Consider the following 17258-nt stretch of genomic DNA (forward strand, 5'->3'; position numbering starts at 1 on the left):
CGTAACTGAAGTCCCTCATCCCTGGAACCATTCTCGTAAATCTTTCCTGCACCCTCTCTAAGTCCTTCACATCCTTCTTAAAGTGCGGTGCCCAGAATTGGATACAATACTCCAGTTGGGTTCATCATAACTTCCTTGCTTTTGTTCTTTATGCCTCTACAAATCTATGAAGCCCAGGATCCCGTATTCTTTTTTAACCACTTTCTCAACCTGCCCTGGCATCTTCAATGATTTGCTGATATACCCCCAGGTCTCTCTGTTCATGCACCCCCTTTAGGATTGTACCCGTTAGTTTATATTGCCTCTCATTCTTCCTACCAAAATGTATCAATTTGCACTTTTCTGCGTTAAATTTCATCTGCCACGTGTCCGCCCATTTCACCAGCCTGTCTTCTTGAAGTCTATCACTATCCTCCCCACTGTTCACTAAAGTTTTGTGTCAGCTGCAAATTTTGAAATTGTGCCCTGTACACCCATGTCCCAAGTCATTAATATATATCAAGAAAAGCAGTGGTCTTAGTACTGATCCCTGGGAACACCAATGTATACCTTCCTCTAGTCCAAAAAACAACCGTTCACCACTACTCTCTGGTTCATGTCACTTAGCCAATTCTGTATCCATGCTGACGAGGGTAACTTTTATCTGATGATCTTTAAATTTGCTGGCCAGCTTATTTAAAAATAAATTGTTCCAGGATGTGGGCATCGGTGACAAGGCCAGCATTTATTGCCCCTTGAGAAGGTGATGGTGAGCCACCTTCTTAAACCGCTGCAGTCCGTGTGGTGAAGGTGCTCCCACAGTGCTGTAAGGGAGGGAGTTCCAGGATTTTGACACAGCGACGATGAAGCAACAACAAGATATTTCCAAGTCAGGATAGTGTGTAACTTGGAGGGAAACGTGGAGGTGATGGTGTTTCCATGCTCCTGCTGCCCTTGTCCTTCTAGGTGGTAGAGGTTATGGGTTTGGGAGGTGCTGCCGAAGAAGCCTTGGCGAATTGCTGCAGTGGATCTTGTAGATGGTACACACTGCAGCCACGGTGCGCCGGTGGAGGGAGTGAATGTTGAAGGTGGTGGCTGGGGTGCCAATCAAGTGGGCTGCTTTGTCCTGGATGGTGTCGAGCTTCTTAAGTGTTGTTGGAACTGCACTCATCGAGGCAAGTGGAGAGCGTTCCATCACACTCCTGACTTGTGCCTTGTAGATGGTGGAAAGGCTTTGGGGAGTCAGGAGGTGAGACACTCACCACAGAATACCCAGCCTCTGACCTGCTCTTGTATCCACAGTATTTATGTGGCTGGTCCAGTTAAGTTTCTGGTCAATGATGACCCTCAGGATGTTGATGGTGAGAGGCACTTGTGTGAAGCGAATGTTACTTGCCACTTATCAGCCAAGCTTGAACGTCGTCCAGGTATTGCGGCACAGACTGTTTAATTTTCTGAGGAGTTGCGAATGGAATTGAACACTGCAATGAACATCCCCACTTCTGATCTTATGATGGAGGAAAGGTCATTGATGAAGCAGCTGAAGATGGTTGGGCTTCGAACACTGCCCTGAGGAACTCCTGGGGCTGGGATGATTGACCTCCAACAACCACAACCGTCTTCCTTTGTGCTAGTTATGACTCCAGCCACCGGGGTGACTTTTCCCTCTGATTCCCATTGACTTCAATTTTGCTTGGGCTCCTTGATGCCACACTTGGTCAAATGCTGCCTTAATGTCAAAGGACAGTCACACTCATCTCATCTCTGGAATTCAACTCTTTTGTCCATGTTTGGACCAAGGCTGTGATGAGGTCTGGAGCCACGTGGTCCTGGCAGAATCCAAACTGAGCATTGGTGAGCAGGTTATTGGTAAGTGCCGCTTGATAGCACTATCGATGACACCTTCCATCACTTTGCTGATGATTGAGAGCAGACTAATTGGCCGGATTGGATTTGTCCTGCATTTTGTGGGCAGGACATACCTGGGCAGTTTTCCACATTGTCGGGTAGATGCCAGTATTGTAGCTGTACTGGAACAGCTTGGTTAGAGACACGGCTAATTCTGGAGCACGTCTTCAATTGTACAGACGGGATGTTGCAGGGCCCATAGCCTTTGCTGTATCCAGTGCGCTCAGCTGTTTCTTGATATCACGTGGAGTGAATCGAATTGTCTGAATACTGGCACTGTGATGGTGGGGACCTCAGGAGGAGGCCGATATGGATCATCCAATCGGCACTGGCTGAAGATGGTTGCAAACGTTTCAGCCTTGTCTTTTGCACTCACATGCTGGGTTCTGCCATCATTGAGGATGGTGATATTTATCCCATTACTTGTTTAATGGTCCACCACCATTCACACTGGATGGGGCAGGACTGCAGAGCTTTGATCTGATCAGTTGATTGTAGGATCGCTAAGCTCTGTCTATAGCATGCTGTTTCCCCTACTTAGCATGCATGTAGTCCTGTGTTGAAGCTTCCCTAGGTTGGCACCTCATTTTCAGGTATGCCTGGAGCTGCTCCTGGCATGCTCTTCTGCACTCCTCATTGAACCAGGGTTGGTCTCCTGGCTTGATGGTAATGGTAGAGTGAGGGATATGCCGGGCCATGAGGTTACAGATTGTGGTGGAATACAATTCTGCTGCAGCTGATGGCCCACAGCGCCTCATGGATGCCCGGTTTTGAGCTGCTAGATCAGTTCTGAATCTATCCCATTAGCACGGTGGTAGTGCCACACAACATGATGGAGGGTGTCCTCAGTGTGAAGATGGGACTTCGTCTCCACAATGACTGTGCGGTGGTCACTGCTACCAATGCTGTCTGCGACAGGTGCATCTGTGACAGGTAGATTGGTGAGGACGAGGTCAAGTAGGTTTTTCCCTCGTGTTGGTTCTCTCACCACCTGCCGCAGGCCCAGTCTGGCAGCTATGTCCTTCAGGACTCGGCCAGCTCGGTCAGTAGTGGTGCTATCGAGCCCCTCTTGGTGATGGACATTGAAGTCCCCCACCCAGAGTACATTCTGTGCCCTTGCTACCCACAGTGCTTCTTCCAAGTGGTGTTCAACATGGAGGAGCACTGATTCATCAGCTGAGGGAGGGCACTAGGTGGTAATCAGCAGGAGGTTTCCTAGCCCATGCTTAACCTGAAGCCATGCGACCCCAACTATTTATAATCTACATTAACGACTTGGAAGAAGGGACTGAATGTAATGTAGCCAAGTTTGCTGACAATACAAAGATGGGAGGAAAAGCAAGGTGTGAGGAGGACACCAAAAATCTGCAAAAGGACACAGACAGGCTAAGTAGGTGGGCAAAAATTTGGCAGATGCAGTATAATGTTGGAAAGTGTGAGGTTGTGCACTTTGGCAGAAAAAAATCAAAGAGCAAGTTATTATTTAAATGGAGAAAGATTGCAAAGTGCCACAGTACAGCGGTACCTGGGGGTACTTGTGCATGAAGCACTAAAGGATAGTATGCAGGTACAGCAAGTGATCAGGAAGGCCAATCGTATCTTGGCTTTTATTGCAAAGGGGATGGAGTATAAAAGCAGGAAAGTCTTGCTACATCTATACAGGGTATTGGTGAGGCCACACCTGGAATACTGCGTGCAGTTTTGGTTTCCATATTTACAAAAGGATATACTTGCTTTGGAGGCAGTTCAGAGAAGGTTCACTCGGTTGATTCCGGGGATGAGGGGGTTGACTTATGAGGAAATGTTGAGTAGGTTGGGCCTCTACTCATTGGAATTCAGAAGAATGAGAGGTGATCTTATCGAAACGTATAAGAGTATGACAAGGTGGATGCAGAGAGCATGTTTCCACTGATGGAGGAGACTAGAACTAGAGGGCATGATCTTAGAATAAGGGGCCGCCCATTTAAAACAGATGAGGAGAAATTTCTTCTCTCAGAAGGTTGTGGATCTGTGGAATTCGCTGTCTCAGAGAGCTGTGGAAGCTAGGACATTGAATAAATTTAAGACAGAAATAGACTGTTTCTTAAACGATAAGGGGTTATGGGGAGCGGGCAGGGAAGTGGAGCGGAGTCCACGATCAGATCGGCCATGATCTTATTGAATGGCGGAGCAGGCTCGAGGGGCCGTATGACCTACTCCTGCTTCTTACGTTCATGGGGTCCGGAGTCAATGTTGGGCCACTCCCTCCCAACTGTGCCGCCACCTCGTGTGGGTCTGTCTTGCCGATGGCACAGGACGTACCCAGGGATGGTGATGGAGGAGTCTGGGATATTGGCTGAAATCTGTAACCTCATGGCACAGCATATCCCTCACACTACTATTACCATCAAGCCAGGGGACCAACCCTGTTTCTGTGAGTATGACTATGTCAGGCTGTTGCTTGACCAGTCTGTGGGACAGCTCTCCCAATTTTGGCACAAGTCCCCAGATGTTAGTGAGGAGGACTTTGCAGGGCGATTGGGCTGTACCGCTGTCATGTCAGAAGCCGGTGCCGAAGTCGATTCGTCCGTCCGGTTTTATTCTTATCTTCTGTAGCGGTTTGTTACATCTGAGTGGATTGCTGGGCCATTTCAGAGGGCACTTAAGAGTCAACCACATTGCTGTGGGTCTGGAGCCACATATAGGCCAGACCAGGTAAGGGTGGCAGATTTCCTTCCCTAAAGGACATGTGAACCGGATGGGTTTTTACCACAATCGGTAGTTTCAGGGTCACTATTACTAATACTGGCTTTTTATTCCAGATTTTTTTTTTTTTTAATTTAACCGAATTTAAATTTAAATTCCACAGGTGGGATTAAAACTCAGGTCTCCGGATTATTAATCCAGGCTCTGCAGTACTAGTCCCTTAATTTAACCACTATGCTACCGTTCCAAGTGGTACGTGGTATTTTATCAAGAGCCTTCTGGAAGTCCCTGTACATCACGTCAACCACATTGCCCCCATTAAACGTCTATTACCTCATCAAAAAACTTGATCACGTTAAACACAATTTGCCTTTAACAAATCCGTGCTGGCTTTTCCTTAATTAATCCACACGTGTCCAAGGGACTTAATTTTGTCCCTGATTATTGTTTCTAAAAGCTTACCCTTTTTTAGACAAGGATGTGACATTTGCAATTCTCCAGTCCTCTGGCACAACCATTTCTAAGGAGGATTGGAAGATTACGGCCAGCACCTCCACAATTTCCATCTGAACTTCACTCAGCATCCGAGGAGACATCCCATGTCCTGGTGCTTTATCTACTTTAAGTTCAGCCAGCCTTTCTAGTATCGCTTCTTTATCAATTTTTATCCCATTCAGTATCTCAACTACGTCCTCTTTCACTCTGACTTTTGTCAGCAGCATCTTCCTTGGTAAAGACAAATGCCAAGTACTTCGTACTTCAGCCCTACCCTCTGCCTCCGTGCGTAGGTCTCCTTTTTAGTCCCACCCCTCCTCTTATTACCCGTTCACAACTTTTGGATTCCCTTTTGTTAGCTGACAATCTATTCCTAGAATCACAGAAATTTACAGCACGGAAGGAGGCCATTTCGGCCCATCGAGTCCACGCCGGCCGACAAGAGGCTATCCAGTCTAATCCCACCTAATTCCAGCTCTTGGTCTGTAGCCCTGCAGGTTACGGCACTGCAGGTGCACATAAGAATTAGGAACAGGAGTAGGCCATCTAGCCCCTCGAGCCTGCTTCGCCATTCAACAAGATCATGGCTGATCTGGCCGTGGACTCAGCTCCACTTACCCCCCTGCTCCCCATAACCCTTAATTACCTTATTGGTTAAAAATCTATCTGTGATTTGAATACATTCAATGAGTTAGCCTCAACTGCTTCCTTGGGCAGAGAATTCCACAGATTCACAACCCTCTGGGAGAAGAAATTCCTTCTCAACTCGGTTTTAAATTGGCTCCCCCGTATTTTGAGGCTGTGCCCCCTAGTTCTAGTCTCCCCGACCAGTGGAAACAACCTCTCTGTCTCTATCTTGTCTATCCCTTTCATTATTTTAAATGTTTCTATAAGATCACCCCTCATCCTTCTGAACTCCAACGAGTAAAGACCCAGTCTACTCAATCTATCATAAGGTAACCCCTTCATCTCCGGAATCAGCCTAGTGAATCATCTCTGTACCCCCTCCAAAGCTAGTATATCCTTCCTTAAGTAAGGTGACCAAAACTGCACGCAGTACTCCAGGTGCGGCCTCACCAATACCCTATACAGGACCTCCCTGCTTTTGTACTCCATCCCTCTCGCAATGAAGGCCAACATTCCATTCGCCTTCCTGATTACCTGCCGCACCTGCAAACTAACTTTTTGGGATTCATGCACAAGGACCCCCAGGTCCCTCTGCACCACAGCATGTTGTAATTTCTCCCCATTCAAATAATATTCCCTTTCACTGTTTTTTTTCTCCAAGGTGGATGACCTCACATTTTCCGACATTGTATTCCATCTGCCAAACCTTAGCCCATTCGCTTAACCTATCTAAATCTCTTTGCAGCCTCTCTGTGTCCTCTACACAACCCGCTTTCCCACTAATCTTTGTGTCATCTGCAAATTTTGTTACACTACACTCTGTCCCCTCTTCCAGATCATCTATGTATATTGTAAACAGTCCCAGCACCGATCCCTATGGCACACCACTAACCACCGATTTCCAACCCGAAAAGGACCCATTTATCCCGACTCTCTGCTTTCTGTTAGCCAGCCAATTCTCGATCCATGCTAATACATTTACTCTGACTCCGCATACCTTTATCTTCTGCAGCAACCATTTGTGTGGCATCTTATCGAATGCCTTTTGGAAATCTAAATACACCACATCCATCGGTACACCTCTATCCACCATGCTCGTTATATCCTCAAAGAATTCCAGTAAATTAGTTAAACATGATTTCCCCTTCATGAATCCATGTTGCATCTGCTTGATTGCACTATTCCTATCTAGATGTCCCGCTATTTCTTCCTTAATGATAGCTTCAAGCATTTTCCCCACTACAGATGTTAAACTAACCGGCCTATAGTTACCTGCCTTTTGTCTGCCCCCTTTTTTAAACAGAGGCGTTGCATTAGCCTCTTTCCAATCCGTTGGTACCAGCCCCAGAGTCCAGAGATTTTTGGTAAATTATAACGAATGCATCTGCTATAACTTCCGCCATCTCTTTTAATACCCTGGGATTCATTTCATCAGGACCAGGGGTCTTGTCTACCTCGAGTCCCATTAGCCTGTCCAGCACTACCCCCCTAGTGATGGTGATTATCTCAAGGTCCTCCCTTCCCACATTCCCGTGACCAGCAATTTTTGGCATGGTTTTTGTGCCTTCCACTGTGAAGACCGAAGCAAAATAATTGTTTTAAGGTCTCAGCCATTTCCACATTTCCCATTATTAAATCCCCCTTCTCATCTTCTAAGGGACCAACATTTACTTTTAGTCACTCTATTCCGTTTTATATATCGGTAAAAGGCTTTTACTATCTGTTTTTATGTTTTGCACAAGTTTACTTTCGTAATCTATCTTTCCTTTCTTTATTGCTTTCTTAGTCATTCTTTGCTGTCGTTTAAAATTTTCCCAAACTTCTAGTGTCCCACTAACCTTGGCTACCTTATACGCATTGGTTTTTAATTTGACACTCCTTTATTTCCTTGGTTATCCATGGCTGGTTATCCCTTCTCTTGCCACCCTTTTTCACTGGAATATATTTTTGTTGAGCACTATGAAAGAGCTCCTTAAAAGTCCTCCACTGTTCCTCAATTGTGCCACCGTTTAGTCTGTGTTCCCAGTCTACTTTAGCCAACTCTGCCCTCATCCCACTGTAGTCCCCTTTGTTTAAGCATAGTGCGCTTGTTTGAGACACTACTTCCTCACCCTCAATCTGTATTACAAATTCAACCATACTGTGATCACTCATTCAGAGAGGATCTTTTAGTAGGAGATCGTTTATTATTCCTGTCTCATTACACAGGACCAGATCTAAGATAGCTTACTCCCTTGTAGGTTCTGTAACATACTGTTTTAAGAAGCAATCCCATATGCATTCTATGAATTCCTCCTCCAGGCTACCCCGTGCGATTTGATTTGACCAACCAATATGTAGGTTAAAATTCTTCATGATTACTGCCGTTCCTTTTTCACATGCCTCCATTATTCCCTTGATTATTGTCCGCCCCACCGTGAAGTTATTATTTGGGGGCCTATAAACTACGCCCACCAGTGACTTTTTCCCCTTACTATCTCTAATCTCCACCCACAATGATTCAATATTTTGTTTATTAGAGCCAATATCGTCTCTCACAACTGCCCTGATATCATCCTTTATTAACAGAGCTACCCCACCTCCTTTCCCTTCTTGTCTATCCTTCCAAATTGTCAGATACCCCTGTATGTTTAATTCCCAGTCTTGGCCACCCTGCAACCACGTTTCTGTAATGGCCACCAAATCATACCCATTTGTAATGATTTGTGCTGTCAACTCATTTACTTTATTTCGAATGCTGCGTGCGTTTAGGTAGAGTGTTTTAATACTAGTTTTTAAACCATGATTTTTAGTTTTGACCCCTCCTACAGCCCCTTTATATTCATACATATTGTCCCTTCCTATCACCTTGTGGTTTACACTTACCACAGTGCTACTCTGCTCTGTTGCCTCCTGCCTTTTGCATTCTTTCTTGGGGTCCTGTTCATCTGAGCTCTCGCCCACTTTAACTAGCTCTCCTGGGTTCCGAATACTCCTCGCATTGAGGCACCGAGCTTTCAGGCTTGCCTTTTTATTACACCTTGACCCTTGAGAATATTTGCTATACAGTGGCCCTTTTTGTTTTGTGCCTCCTGTCCTTTTCCATAGCTAATCTAAACCTTATAATACTATGATCGCTGTTCCCTAAATGATCCCCCACTGGACCCACCTCATTCCCCAGAACCAAATCCAGCAATGCCTCCTCCCTCGCTGGGCTGGAAACATACTGATCAAGAATGTTCTCCTGAATACACTTCAGAAATTAATCCCGTCTGCCCTTTACATTATTACTATAACAGTCTATATTAGGATAGTTGATGTCCTCCATTATCACTACTTTATAGTAGTTCACCTCCCATGGCGAGAGAGAGCGAGGGGTCTGATAGCAACAGTGAGGGGGGGGAGTAGGGAGTAGGGCATACGGCCTTCGGAGCCTGCTCTCCTTTCAATAAGATCAAGGTTGAACTTCTACCTCAACTTCGCCACACTATCCTCATATCACTTGGAGTTGAAAAATCTATCGATCTCTGCCTTGAATATACTCAACTACTCTGTATCCACAGCCCTTTGGGGTAGAGAATGGCAAAGATTCACAACCCTCAGTGATAGGACTGATAGCAAGAGAGAGAGTGAGGGGACGAGCAAAGAGACGGCGAGGGGAGAGAGGCATGGTGGGGGGTCGGGGGAGGGAAAAGAGAGGGAGACAGAGGCGGCGGGGGGAGGAGGCAGCGGGGGGGGGCAGCGGGGGGCGGGGGGAGGGAGGATTACCTCGCTTGCCACATCTCTTCATTCGCTACAGCTTCCCACGAAACTTGATCAAACCTGAAAGAGAAAAACATCTGTTCACAATCCAGCATTGCGCCCCGCCCCGCCACCCCGTCATCTCCTGTTCCTGTACAACACCAGTAGCCTTTGATGGAGAGATGTGTTTACGGGAGTTAACTATCATAAGAAATAGGAGCAGGAGTAAGCCATTGACCCCTCGAGCCTGCTCCGCCATTCAATAAGATCATGGCTGATCTGATCATGGACTCAGCTCCACTTCCCTGCCCGCTCCCCATAACCCTTTACTCCCTTATCGCTCAAAAATCTGTCTAGCTCCACCTTAAATATATTCAATGACCCAGCCTCCACAGCTCTCTGGGGCAGAGAATTCCACAGATTTACAACCCTCAGAAGAAATTCCTCCTCATCTCAGCTTTAAATGGGCGGCCACTTATTCTAAGACTACGTCCCCTATTTTTAGATTCCCCTATGAGTGGAAATATCCTCACTGCATCTACCCTGTCGAGCCCCCTCATTATCTTATTCATTACAATAAGATCACCTCTCATTCTTCTAAACTCCAATGAGTATAGGCCCAACCTGCTCAACATTTCCTCATAAGTCAACCCCCTCATCTCCAGAATCAACCTAGTGAACTTTCTCTGAACTGCCTCCAATGCATGTACATCTTTCCTTAAATACGGAGACCAAAACTGTACGCAGTACTCCAGGTGTGGCCTCACCAATACCCTGTAAAGCTGTAGCAGGACTTCCCTGCTTTTGTACATCCAAACGGTAACAGAAGCAGCTCCAATACATGTTGCTGAAAATGGAGACTTCAATGTGAAAATGGAATCTTACTGGAACGTAAGAGAGGAAAGTTTAGATTTGATGAGGTTAACGATGACTTTCCGTCTGCTTCAGTCACAACCTGTTGGCTGTGAACACTTTTCTGTTAAAGAAAATCGACAAAAATTGATTTGTCATCACCTAATGGGCAGACAAGGATTACGATCAATTTGGATATATTTGAAAATTGGATAAATACTTCGGAGAAAAAATTGCAGAGATATGGAGAAAGAGGTGACTGGGACTAACTGGAATGCTCTTCGAAAGAGCTGGCACAGACTCGATGGGCGGATGGCCTCATTCTGAGCCGTACTATTCAATGATCACTGCAAACAGAGGGGGAGATCCAGCGTTCTGCCGGGAAGGTCCGTTGTGGCCAATGTTGGCTCTGACCATCGGTTAGTTTGGGCCCCCGGTGAAGTTGAGAACAAGAGCTGCTGGAAAAGCATTTCAAACAAAACCGGCCCTGAACAAATTGAAAGAACTGGGCAGCAGAAACAAGTACAAAGATGTTGTAGAGGGGAACCTCGGGCCTGCAGTAACTGAAGATATGGCTGGAGAAGAGACGAGGAACACCATCAAGAACTGCAGAACAAGCAGCACTCATAAAATAATGGATAATGGAAGTTATGGAGTTGAGTAAAAAAACAAAGAAAGCTTAAGATCAGATCCCACTGAGGACCGAATATCAGAGAAATAAATCTAAAAGCCGAGAGAGACAAGAACAACTGGATAAAGAACCACAGCAAAGATGCAGAAGATTCAGCCAAAAGAAATGAATTGCAGGGACGGTATCAGAAGATAAGAGAACTCAGTGAACTTGCTACAATGAAAGACCAAAGTGGTCAGATAACGGAGGAAGAACAGGCAAGCAGTGCAAAGAATATTTTGAAGATCTTTACAATGTAAGAAGAATGCTATCCATGAATATCCCCATCCTCAATGATGGCGGAGCCCAGCATGCGAGTGCAAAAGACAAGGCTAAAGCGTTTGCAACCATCTTCAGCCAGAAGTGCCGAGTGGATGATCCATATCGGCCTCCTCCCAAGGTCCCCACCATCACAGAAGCCAGTCTTCATGCAATTCGATTCACTCCACGTGATATCAAGAAACAGCTGAGCGCACTGGATTATGGGCCCCGACAACATCCCAGCTGTTGTGCTGAAGACTTGTGCTCCAGAACTAGCTGTGCCTCTCGCCAAGCTGTTCAAGTACAGCTACAACTCTGGCATCTACCCGACAATGTGGAAAACTGCCCAGGTATGTCCTGTCCACGAAAAGCAGGAAAAATCCAATCCGTCCAATTAACGCCCCATCAGTCTACTCTAAATCATCAGCAAAGTGATGGAAGGTGTCGTCGACAGTGCTATCGAGCGACACTTACTCACCAATAACCTGCTCACCAATGCTCACTTTGGCTCCAGACCTCATTACAGCCTTGGTCCAAACATCGACAAAAGAGCTGAATTCCAGAGATGAGGTGAGTGACTGCCCTTGACATCAAGGCAGCATTTGACAGTGTGGCATCAAGGAGCCCTAGTCAAATTGAAGTTAATGGGATTCAGGAGGCAAGCTCTCCACTGGCTGGAGTCATACCTAGCACAAAGGAAGATGGTTGTGGTTGTTGGAGGTCAATCATCTCAGCCTCAGGACATCGCTGAAGGAGTTCCTCAGGACAGTGTCCTCGACCCAACCATCTTCGGCTGCTTCATCAATGACCTTCCCTCCATCATAAGGTTAGAAGTGGGGATGTTCGCTGATGACTGCACAGTGTTCAGTTCCATCCGCAACTCCTCAGATAACGAAGCAGTCCATGCCCGCATGCAGCAAGACTTGGACGACATTCAGGCTTGGGCTGATAAGTAGGAAGACATTCGCACCACACAAGTGCCAGGCAATGACTATCTCCAACAAGCGAGAGTCTAACCACCTGCCCTCAACATTCATTGACATTACCATCGCGAATTCCCCATCAATATCCAGGGGGTCACCATTGACCAGAAATTTAACTGGACCAGCCACATAAATACTGTAGCAACAAGAGCGGGTCAGAGGCTGGGTATTCTGCGGTGAATGTCTCACCTCCTGACTCCCCAAAGCCTTTCCACCATCTACAAGGCACAAGTCAGGAGTGTGATGGAATACTCTCCACTTGCCTGGATGAATGCAGCTCCAACACTCAAGACACCATCCAGGACAAAGCAGCCCGCTTGATTGGCATCCCATCCACCACCTTCAACATTCACTCCCTCCACCACCGGCGCACCGTGGCTGCAGTGTGTACTATCTACAAGATGCACTGCAGCAACTCGCCAAGGCTTCTTCGGCAGCACCTCCCAAACCCATGTCCTCTACCACCTAGAAGGACAAGGGCAGCAGGTGCATGGGAACACCACCACCTGCACGTTCCCCTCCAAGTCACACACCATCCTGACTGGGAAATATATCGGCCGTTCCTTCATCGTCGCTGGGTCAGAATCCTGGAACTCCCTCCCTAACAGCACTGTGGGAGCACCTTCACCACACGGAGTGCAACGGTTCAAGGCGGCGGCTCACCACCACCTTCTCAAAGGGACAATTAGGGATGGGCAATAAATGCCGGCCTTGCCAGCAACGCCCACATTCCAGGAACTAATTCTTTAAAATCAATCCTAGGTGAGGTTCTGATATCTTGAGGCCTTGGAGAGAGTGCAGAGGAAATTTATTGGAACTTTACCAGGGATGAGACACTTCAGTTATCTGGAGAGAATAAGCAAGCTGGGGTGGTTCTCCTTAGAGCAGGGAAGTTTAAGAGGAGATTTAACAGAGGTGTTCAGTTAGAGTAAATTAGGAGAAGCAGAAGTGTCAGTAGCCAGAGGACTCAGATTCAAGGTGATTGGTAAAGAGCCAAAGGTGAGAATTAAAACATTTTTTTTTGTAAAAGGACAGAAGAAGCAGATTCAATAACTTTCAATAGGGAATTGGATAAATACTTGCAAAGGAAAAATTTGCAGGGTTATAGCAAAAGAGAGTGAGAATTAGTTAGCTCTACCAAAGAGCCGGCACAGGCACGATGGGCCGAGTGGCCTCCTGTGCTGTATCATTATCTGATTCGATCAAGGTTCAGGTATGGTGGGCAGGGGGAGTTGGGAAAATGTTTAAGAATTGCATTAAGGCAAATTATTACATTTTAATTTTCTTACTCATGTTTTTATTATTTGAGACTTACCTTTTTTTTCTGGTAGACTCTACAACCCAACGGGCTAACAGACCAATGCACCTCACTCACTGACTGAGGCACTACACGCAATCAAACTTCCTTTAGGCCAGACATTTCATGGCAATAATAATGATGGCTTGGGGTTTATCTGCAGTTTGATTTTCCAGCCGAGTTTTTTGTGTCTCCTCACCGAAATGATTTTGAGCATCTCACTTTGCTCGCTCAAGTCATAATATATTTATATGTTTATTGATCTGCTTTTGGCTCATCAATAACTAATAATTGGGCATCTGTACTGGGGCTAGGTGGAGCCTAGCCTGCCTTTGCATGCTTTCTGCTTCCTTCTCCCTTTTTTTTGTGGTGGTGGCGGGGGGGGGCGTTCTTTGCTTTGACCCCTTTGCTGTTCTGCACCCTTACCCAAGGGGCGAGCTCTGGAACACCAGTGAACGGTACTGTTCCAGTGTTCGTGGCCGAACCCCAGTATTGCCAACCTCATCGCCTCATAAATCAAGAGACAAACTATTCAAAATCAGGAGATTTGGCAAGAACCAGGAGTTACTTTTTTCCGACCCGACCGCTCACTGATGTTTGCGGCCAGGCAGGAAGTGCGTTCCGCGACCTTTGCTCCTGGACAGGAAGTGCATCCGTTCATTACTAACAGATTATCCACGAGATGTGAATTGGCTAGAATAGACTGGCGAATGATACTTAAAGGGTTGACGGTGGATAGGCAATGGCAAACCTTTAAAGATCACATGGATGAACTTCAACAATTGTACATCCCTGTCTGGAGTAAAAATAAAATGGGGAAAGTGGCTCAACCGTGGCTAACAAGGGAAATTAAGGATAGTGTTAAATCCAAGGAAGAGGCATATAAATTAGCCAGAATAAGTAGCAAACCTGAGGACTGGGAGAATTTTATAATTCAGCCGAGGACAAAGGGTTTAATTAGGAGGGGGAAAATAGAGTATGAGAGGAAGCTTGCTGGGAACATAAAAACTGACTGCAAAAGCTTCTACAGATATGTGAAGAGAAAAAGATTAGTGAAGACAAACGTAGGTTCTTTGCAGTCAGAATCAGGTGAATTTATAATGGGGTACAAAGAAATGGGGGACCAGTTGAACAAATACTTTGGTTCTGTCGTCACGAAGGAAGACACAAATAACATTCCGGAAATATTAGGGGACCGAGGGTCTAGTGAGAAGGAGGAACTGAAGGAAATCCTTATTAGGCAGGAAATTGTTGGGGAAATTGATGCAATTGAAGGCCGATAAATCCCCGGGGCCTAATTGGCTACTTACTCAAGTACTCTGGGATGTAGACTTAGAAATAGTGGATGCATTGGTGATAATTTTCCAACAGTCTGTCGATTGTGGATCAGTTCCTATAGACTGGAGGGTAGCTAATGTAACACCACTATTTAAGAAAGGAGGGAGAAAGAAAACGGGTAATTATAGACTGGTTAACCTGACATCAGTAGTAGGGAAAATGTTGGAATCAATTATTAAAGATGAAATAGCAACGCATTTGGAAAGCAGTGACAGGATCGGTCCAAGTCAGCATGGATTTATGAAAGGGAAATCATGCTTGACAAATCTTCTAGAATTTTGTGAGGATGTAACTGGTAGAGTGGACAAGGGAGAATCAGTGGATGTGGTATATTTGGACTTTCAAAAGGCTTTTGACAAGGTCACACAAGAGATTGGTGTGCAAAATTAAAGCACATGGTATTGGGTAATATACTGACGTGGATAGAGAACTGGTTGGCAGACAGGAAGCAAAGAGTCGGGATAAACGGGTCCTTTTCAGAATGGCAGGCAGTGACTAGTGGGGTGCCGCAGAGCTCAGTGCTGGGACCCCAGCTCTTTACAATATACATTAATGATTTAGATGAAGGAATGGAGTGTAATATCTCCAAGTTTGCAGATGACACTAAGCTGGTTGGCGGTGTGAGCTGTGAGGAGGATGCTAAGAGGCTGCAGGGTGACTTGGACAGGTTGGGTGAGTGGGCAAACGCATGCCAGATGCAGTATAACGTGGATAAATGTGAGGTTATCCACTTTGGTGGCAAAAACACGAAGGCAGAATATCTGAATGGTAGCAGATTGGGAAAAGGGGAGGTGCAACGAGACCTGGGTGTCATGGTACATCAGTCATTGAAAGCTGGCATGCAGGTACAGCAGGCGGTGAAGAAATTGTATGTTGGTCTTCATAGCTAGGGGATTTGAGTATAGGTCTTACTGCAGTTGTACAGGGCCGAAATGAGGCCTCACCTGGAATATTGTGTTCAGTTTTGGTCTCCTAATCTGAGGAAGGACATTCTTGCTATTGAGGGAGTGCAGCGAAGGTTCACCAGACTGATTTCCGGGATGGCAGGACTGACATATGAGGAGAGACTGGATCGACTGAGCCGGTATTCACTGGAATTTAGAAGGATGAGAGGGGATCTCATAGAAACATATAAAATTCTGACGGGACTGGACAGGTTAGATTCAGGAAGAATGTTCTTGATGTTGGGGAAGTCCAGAATCAGGGGACACAGTCTAAGGATAAGGGGTAAGCCATTTAGGACTGAGATGAGGAGAAACTTCTTCACTCAGAGATTTGTTAACCTGTGGAATTCCCTACCGCAGAGAGTTGTTGATGCCAGTTCATTGGATATATTCAAGAGGGAGTTACATATGACCCTTATGGCTAATAGATCAAGGGATATAGAGTGAAAGCAGGAAAGGGGTACTGAGGGAATGATCAGCCATGATCTTATTGAATGGTGGTGCAGGCTTGAAGGGCCGAATGGCCTACTCCTGCACCGATTTTCTATGTTTCTATAAGAATTAGGAGCAGGACTCAGCCATTCGACCCCTCGAGTCTGCTCCGCCATTCAATACGATCATGGCTGATCATCGAACTCAACTCCACTTTCCTGCACTATCCCCATATCCCGTGATTCCCCGAGAATCTCAACCATCAGTTTAAGGAGGACAAATCTTTAATTGTAAATGATTTATCAATTTACTTCACATCTGTGACAAATAGTTTCATAGAGAGTTTAACAGGAGAAGATCTTAAGTGTTATAAACTGTAACCTTTCTGCATGCATCCCAGTGGATGGCTTATTTGACAGCAGTGTATCTGCAAGCAGCATATCTGCATTATCAGGACAGATTTTGTTACAAACAGTTAGTAATCAACAGGGGGGAAAGATCGCATTTAATAATGAAAACTAAAACACCAAGCCCCGGCAAATTGAAGCACCGTCCCGGTACATGGAGTGTCGAGCGGATCCAATATAAACCTGCTGCTTGCGGTTAGTTTTTAAACTTGCTCATTTGGGAAGTAGCTAACATGTTTTTTGAATTGAAACATCAATAGGTGCACGAGCTGTGTGCCCTGGGCTTGAGCTGTGTATACAACGTTTGGAGAATACCTTTCCCAGCTCTCCGTTCCAATTTTCTGCAACAAGCAATTTTCCTACCCGCGCTTCCAGGGTAACGTTTTTTCACACTCATTATTAGCACCAAGAATTGGTGGCCTGAGATGAGCCGCGGTTATTGGACAAGTCCACCAGCAGGAGAGCACGTCAGCGGTCAGCAGGCCAAAGCGCCTGTTGGTTTGGCACCAAACTCATCATGGGCCGAAATGGCCTTCTATGCTGTAAATTTCTATGATTCTAGAAGGCTGTAAAGTGCCTAATCGAAAGATGAGGTGGTGTCCCTCGAGCTTGCGTTGAGCTTCATTGGAACAGTGTCAGAGGCCGAGGACGGAGAGGTCA

General features: G+C 45.9%; 1 protein-coding gene across 4 annotated transcripts in view; it reads right to left on the reverse strand.

The window, feature by feature from the left end:
• tmem260 (transmembrane protein 260) overlaps positions 1-17258 on the reverse strand; it is a 61599-nt gene that overhangs the window by 2039 nt on the left and 42302 nt on the right. For all 4 annotated transcript variants that reach the window (XM_070857415.1, XM_070857416.1, XM_070857418.1 and 1 more), the window contains one exon: positions 9442-9495. In XM_070857415.1, coding sequence (XP_070713516.1) covers positions 9442-9495 — 54 coding nt within the window. The remainder of the gene's footprint in view (positions 1-9441; positions 9496-17258) is intronic.

Source organism: Pristiophorus japonicus, chromosome 16, assembly GCF_044704955.1.
Source record: "Pristiophorus japonicus isolate sPriJap1 chromosome 16, sPriJap1.hap1, whole genome shotgun sequence".
NCBI lineage: Eukaryota > Metazoa > Chordata > Chondrichthyes > Pristiophoridae > Pristiophorus > Pristiophorus japonicus.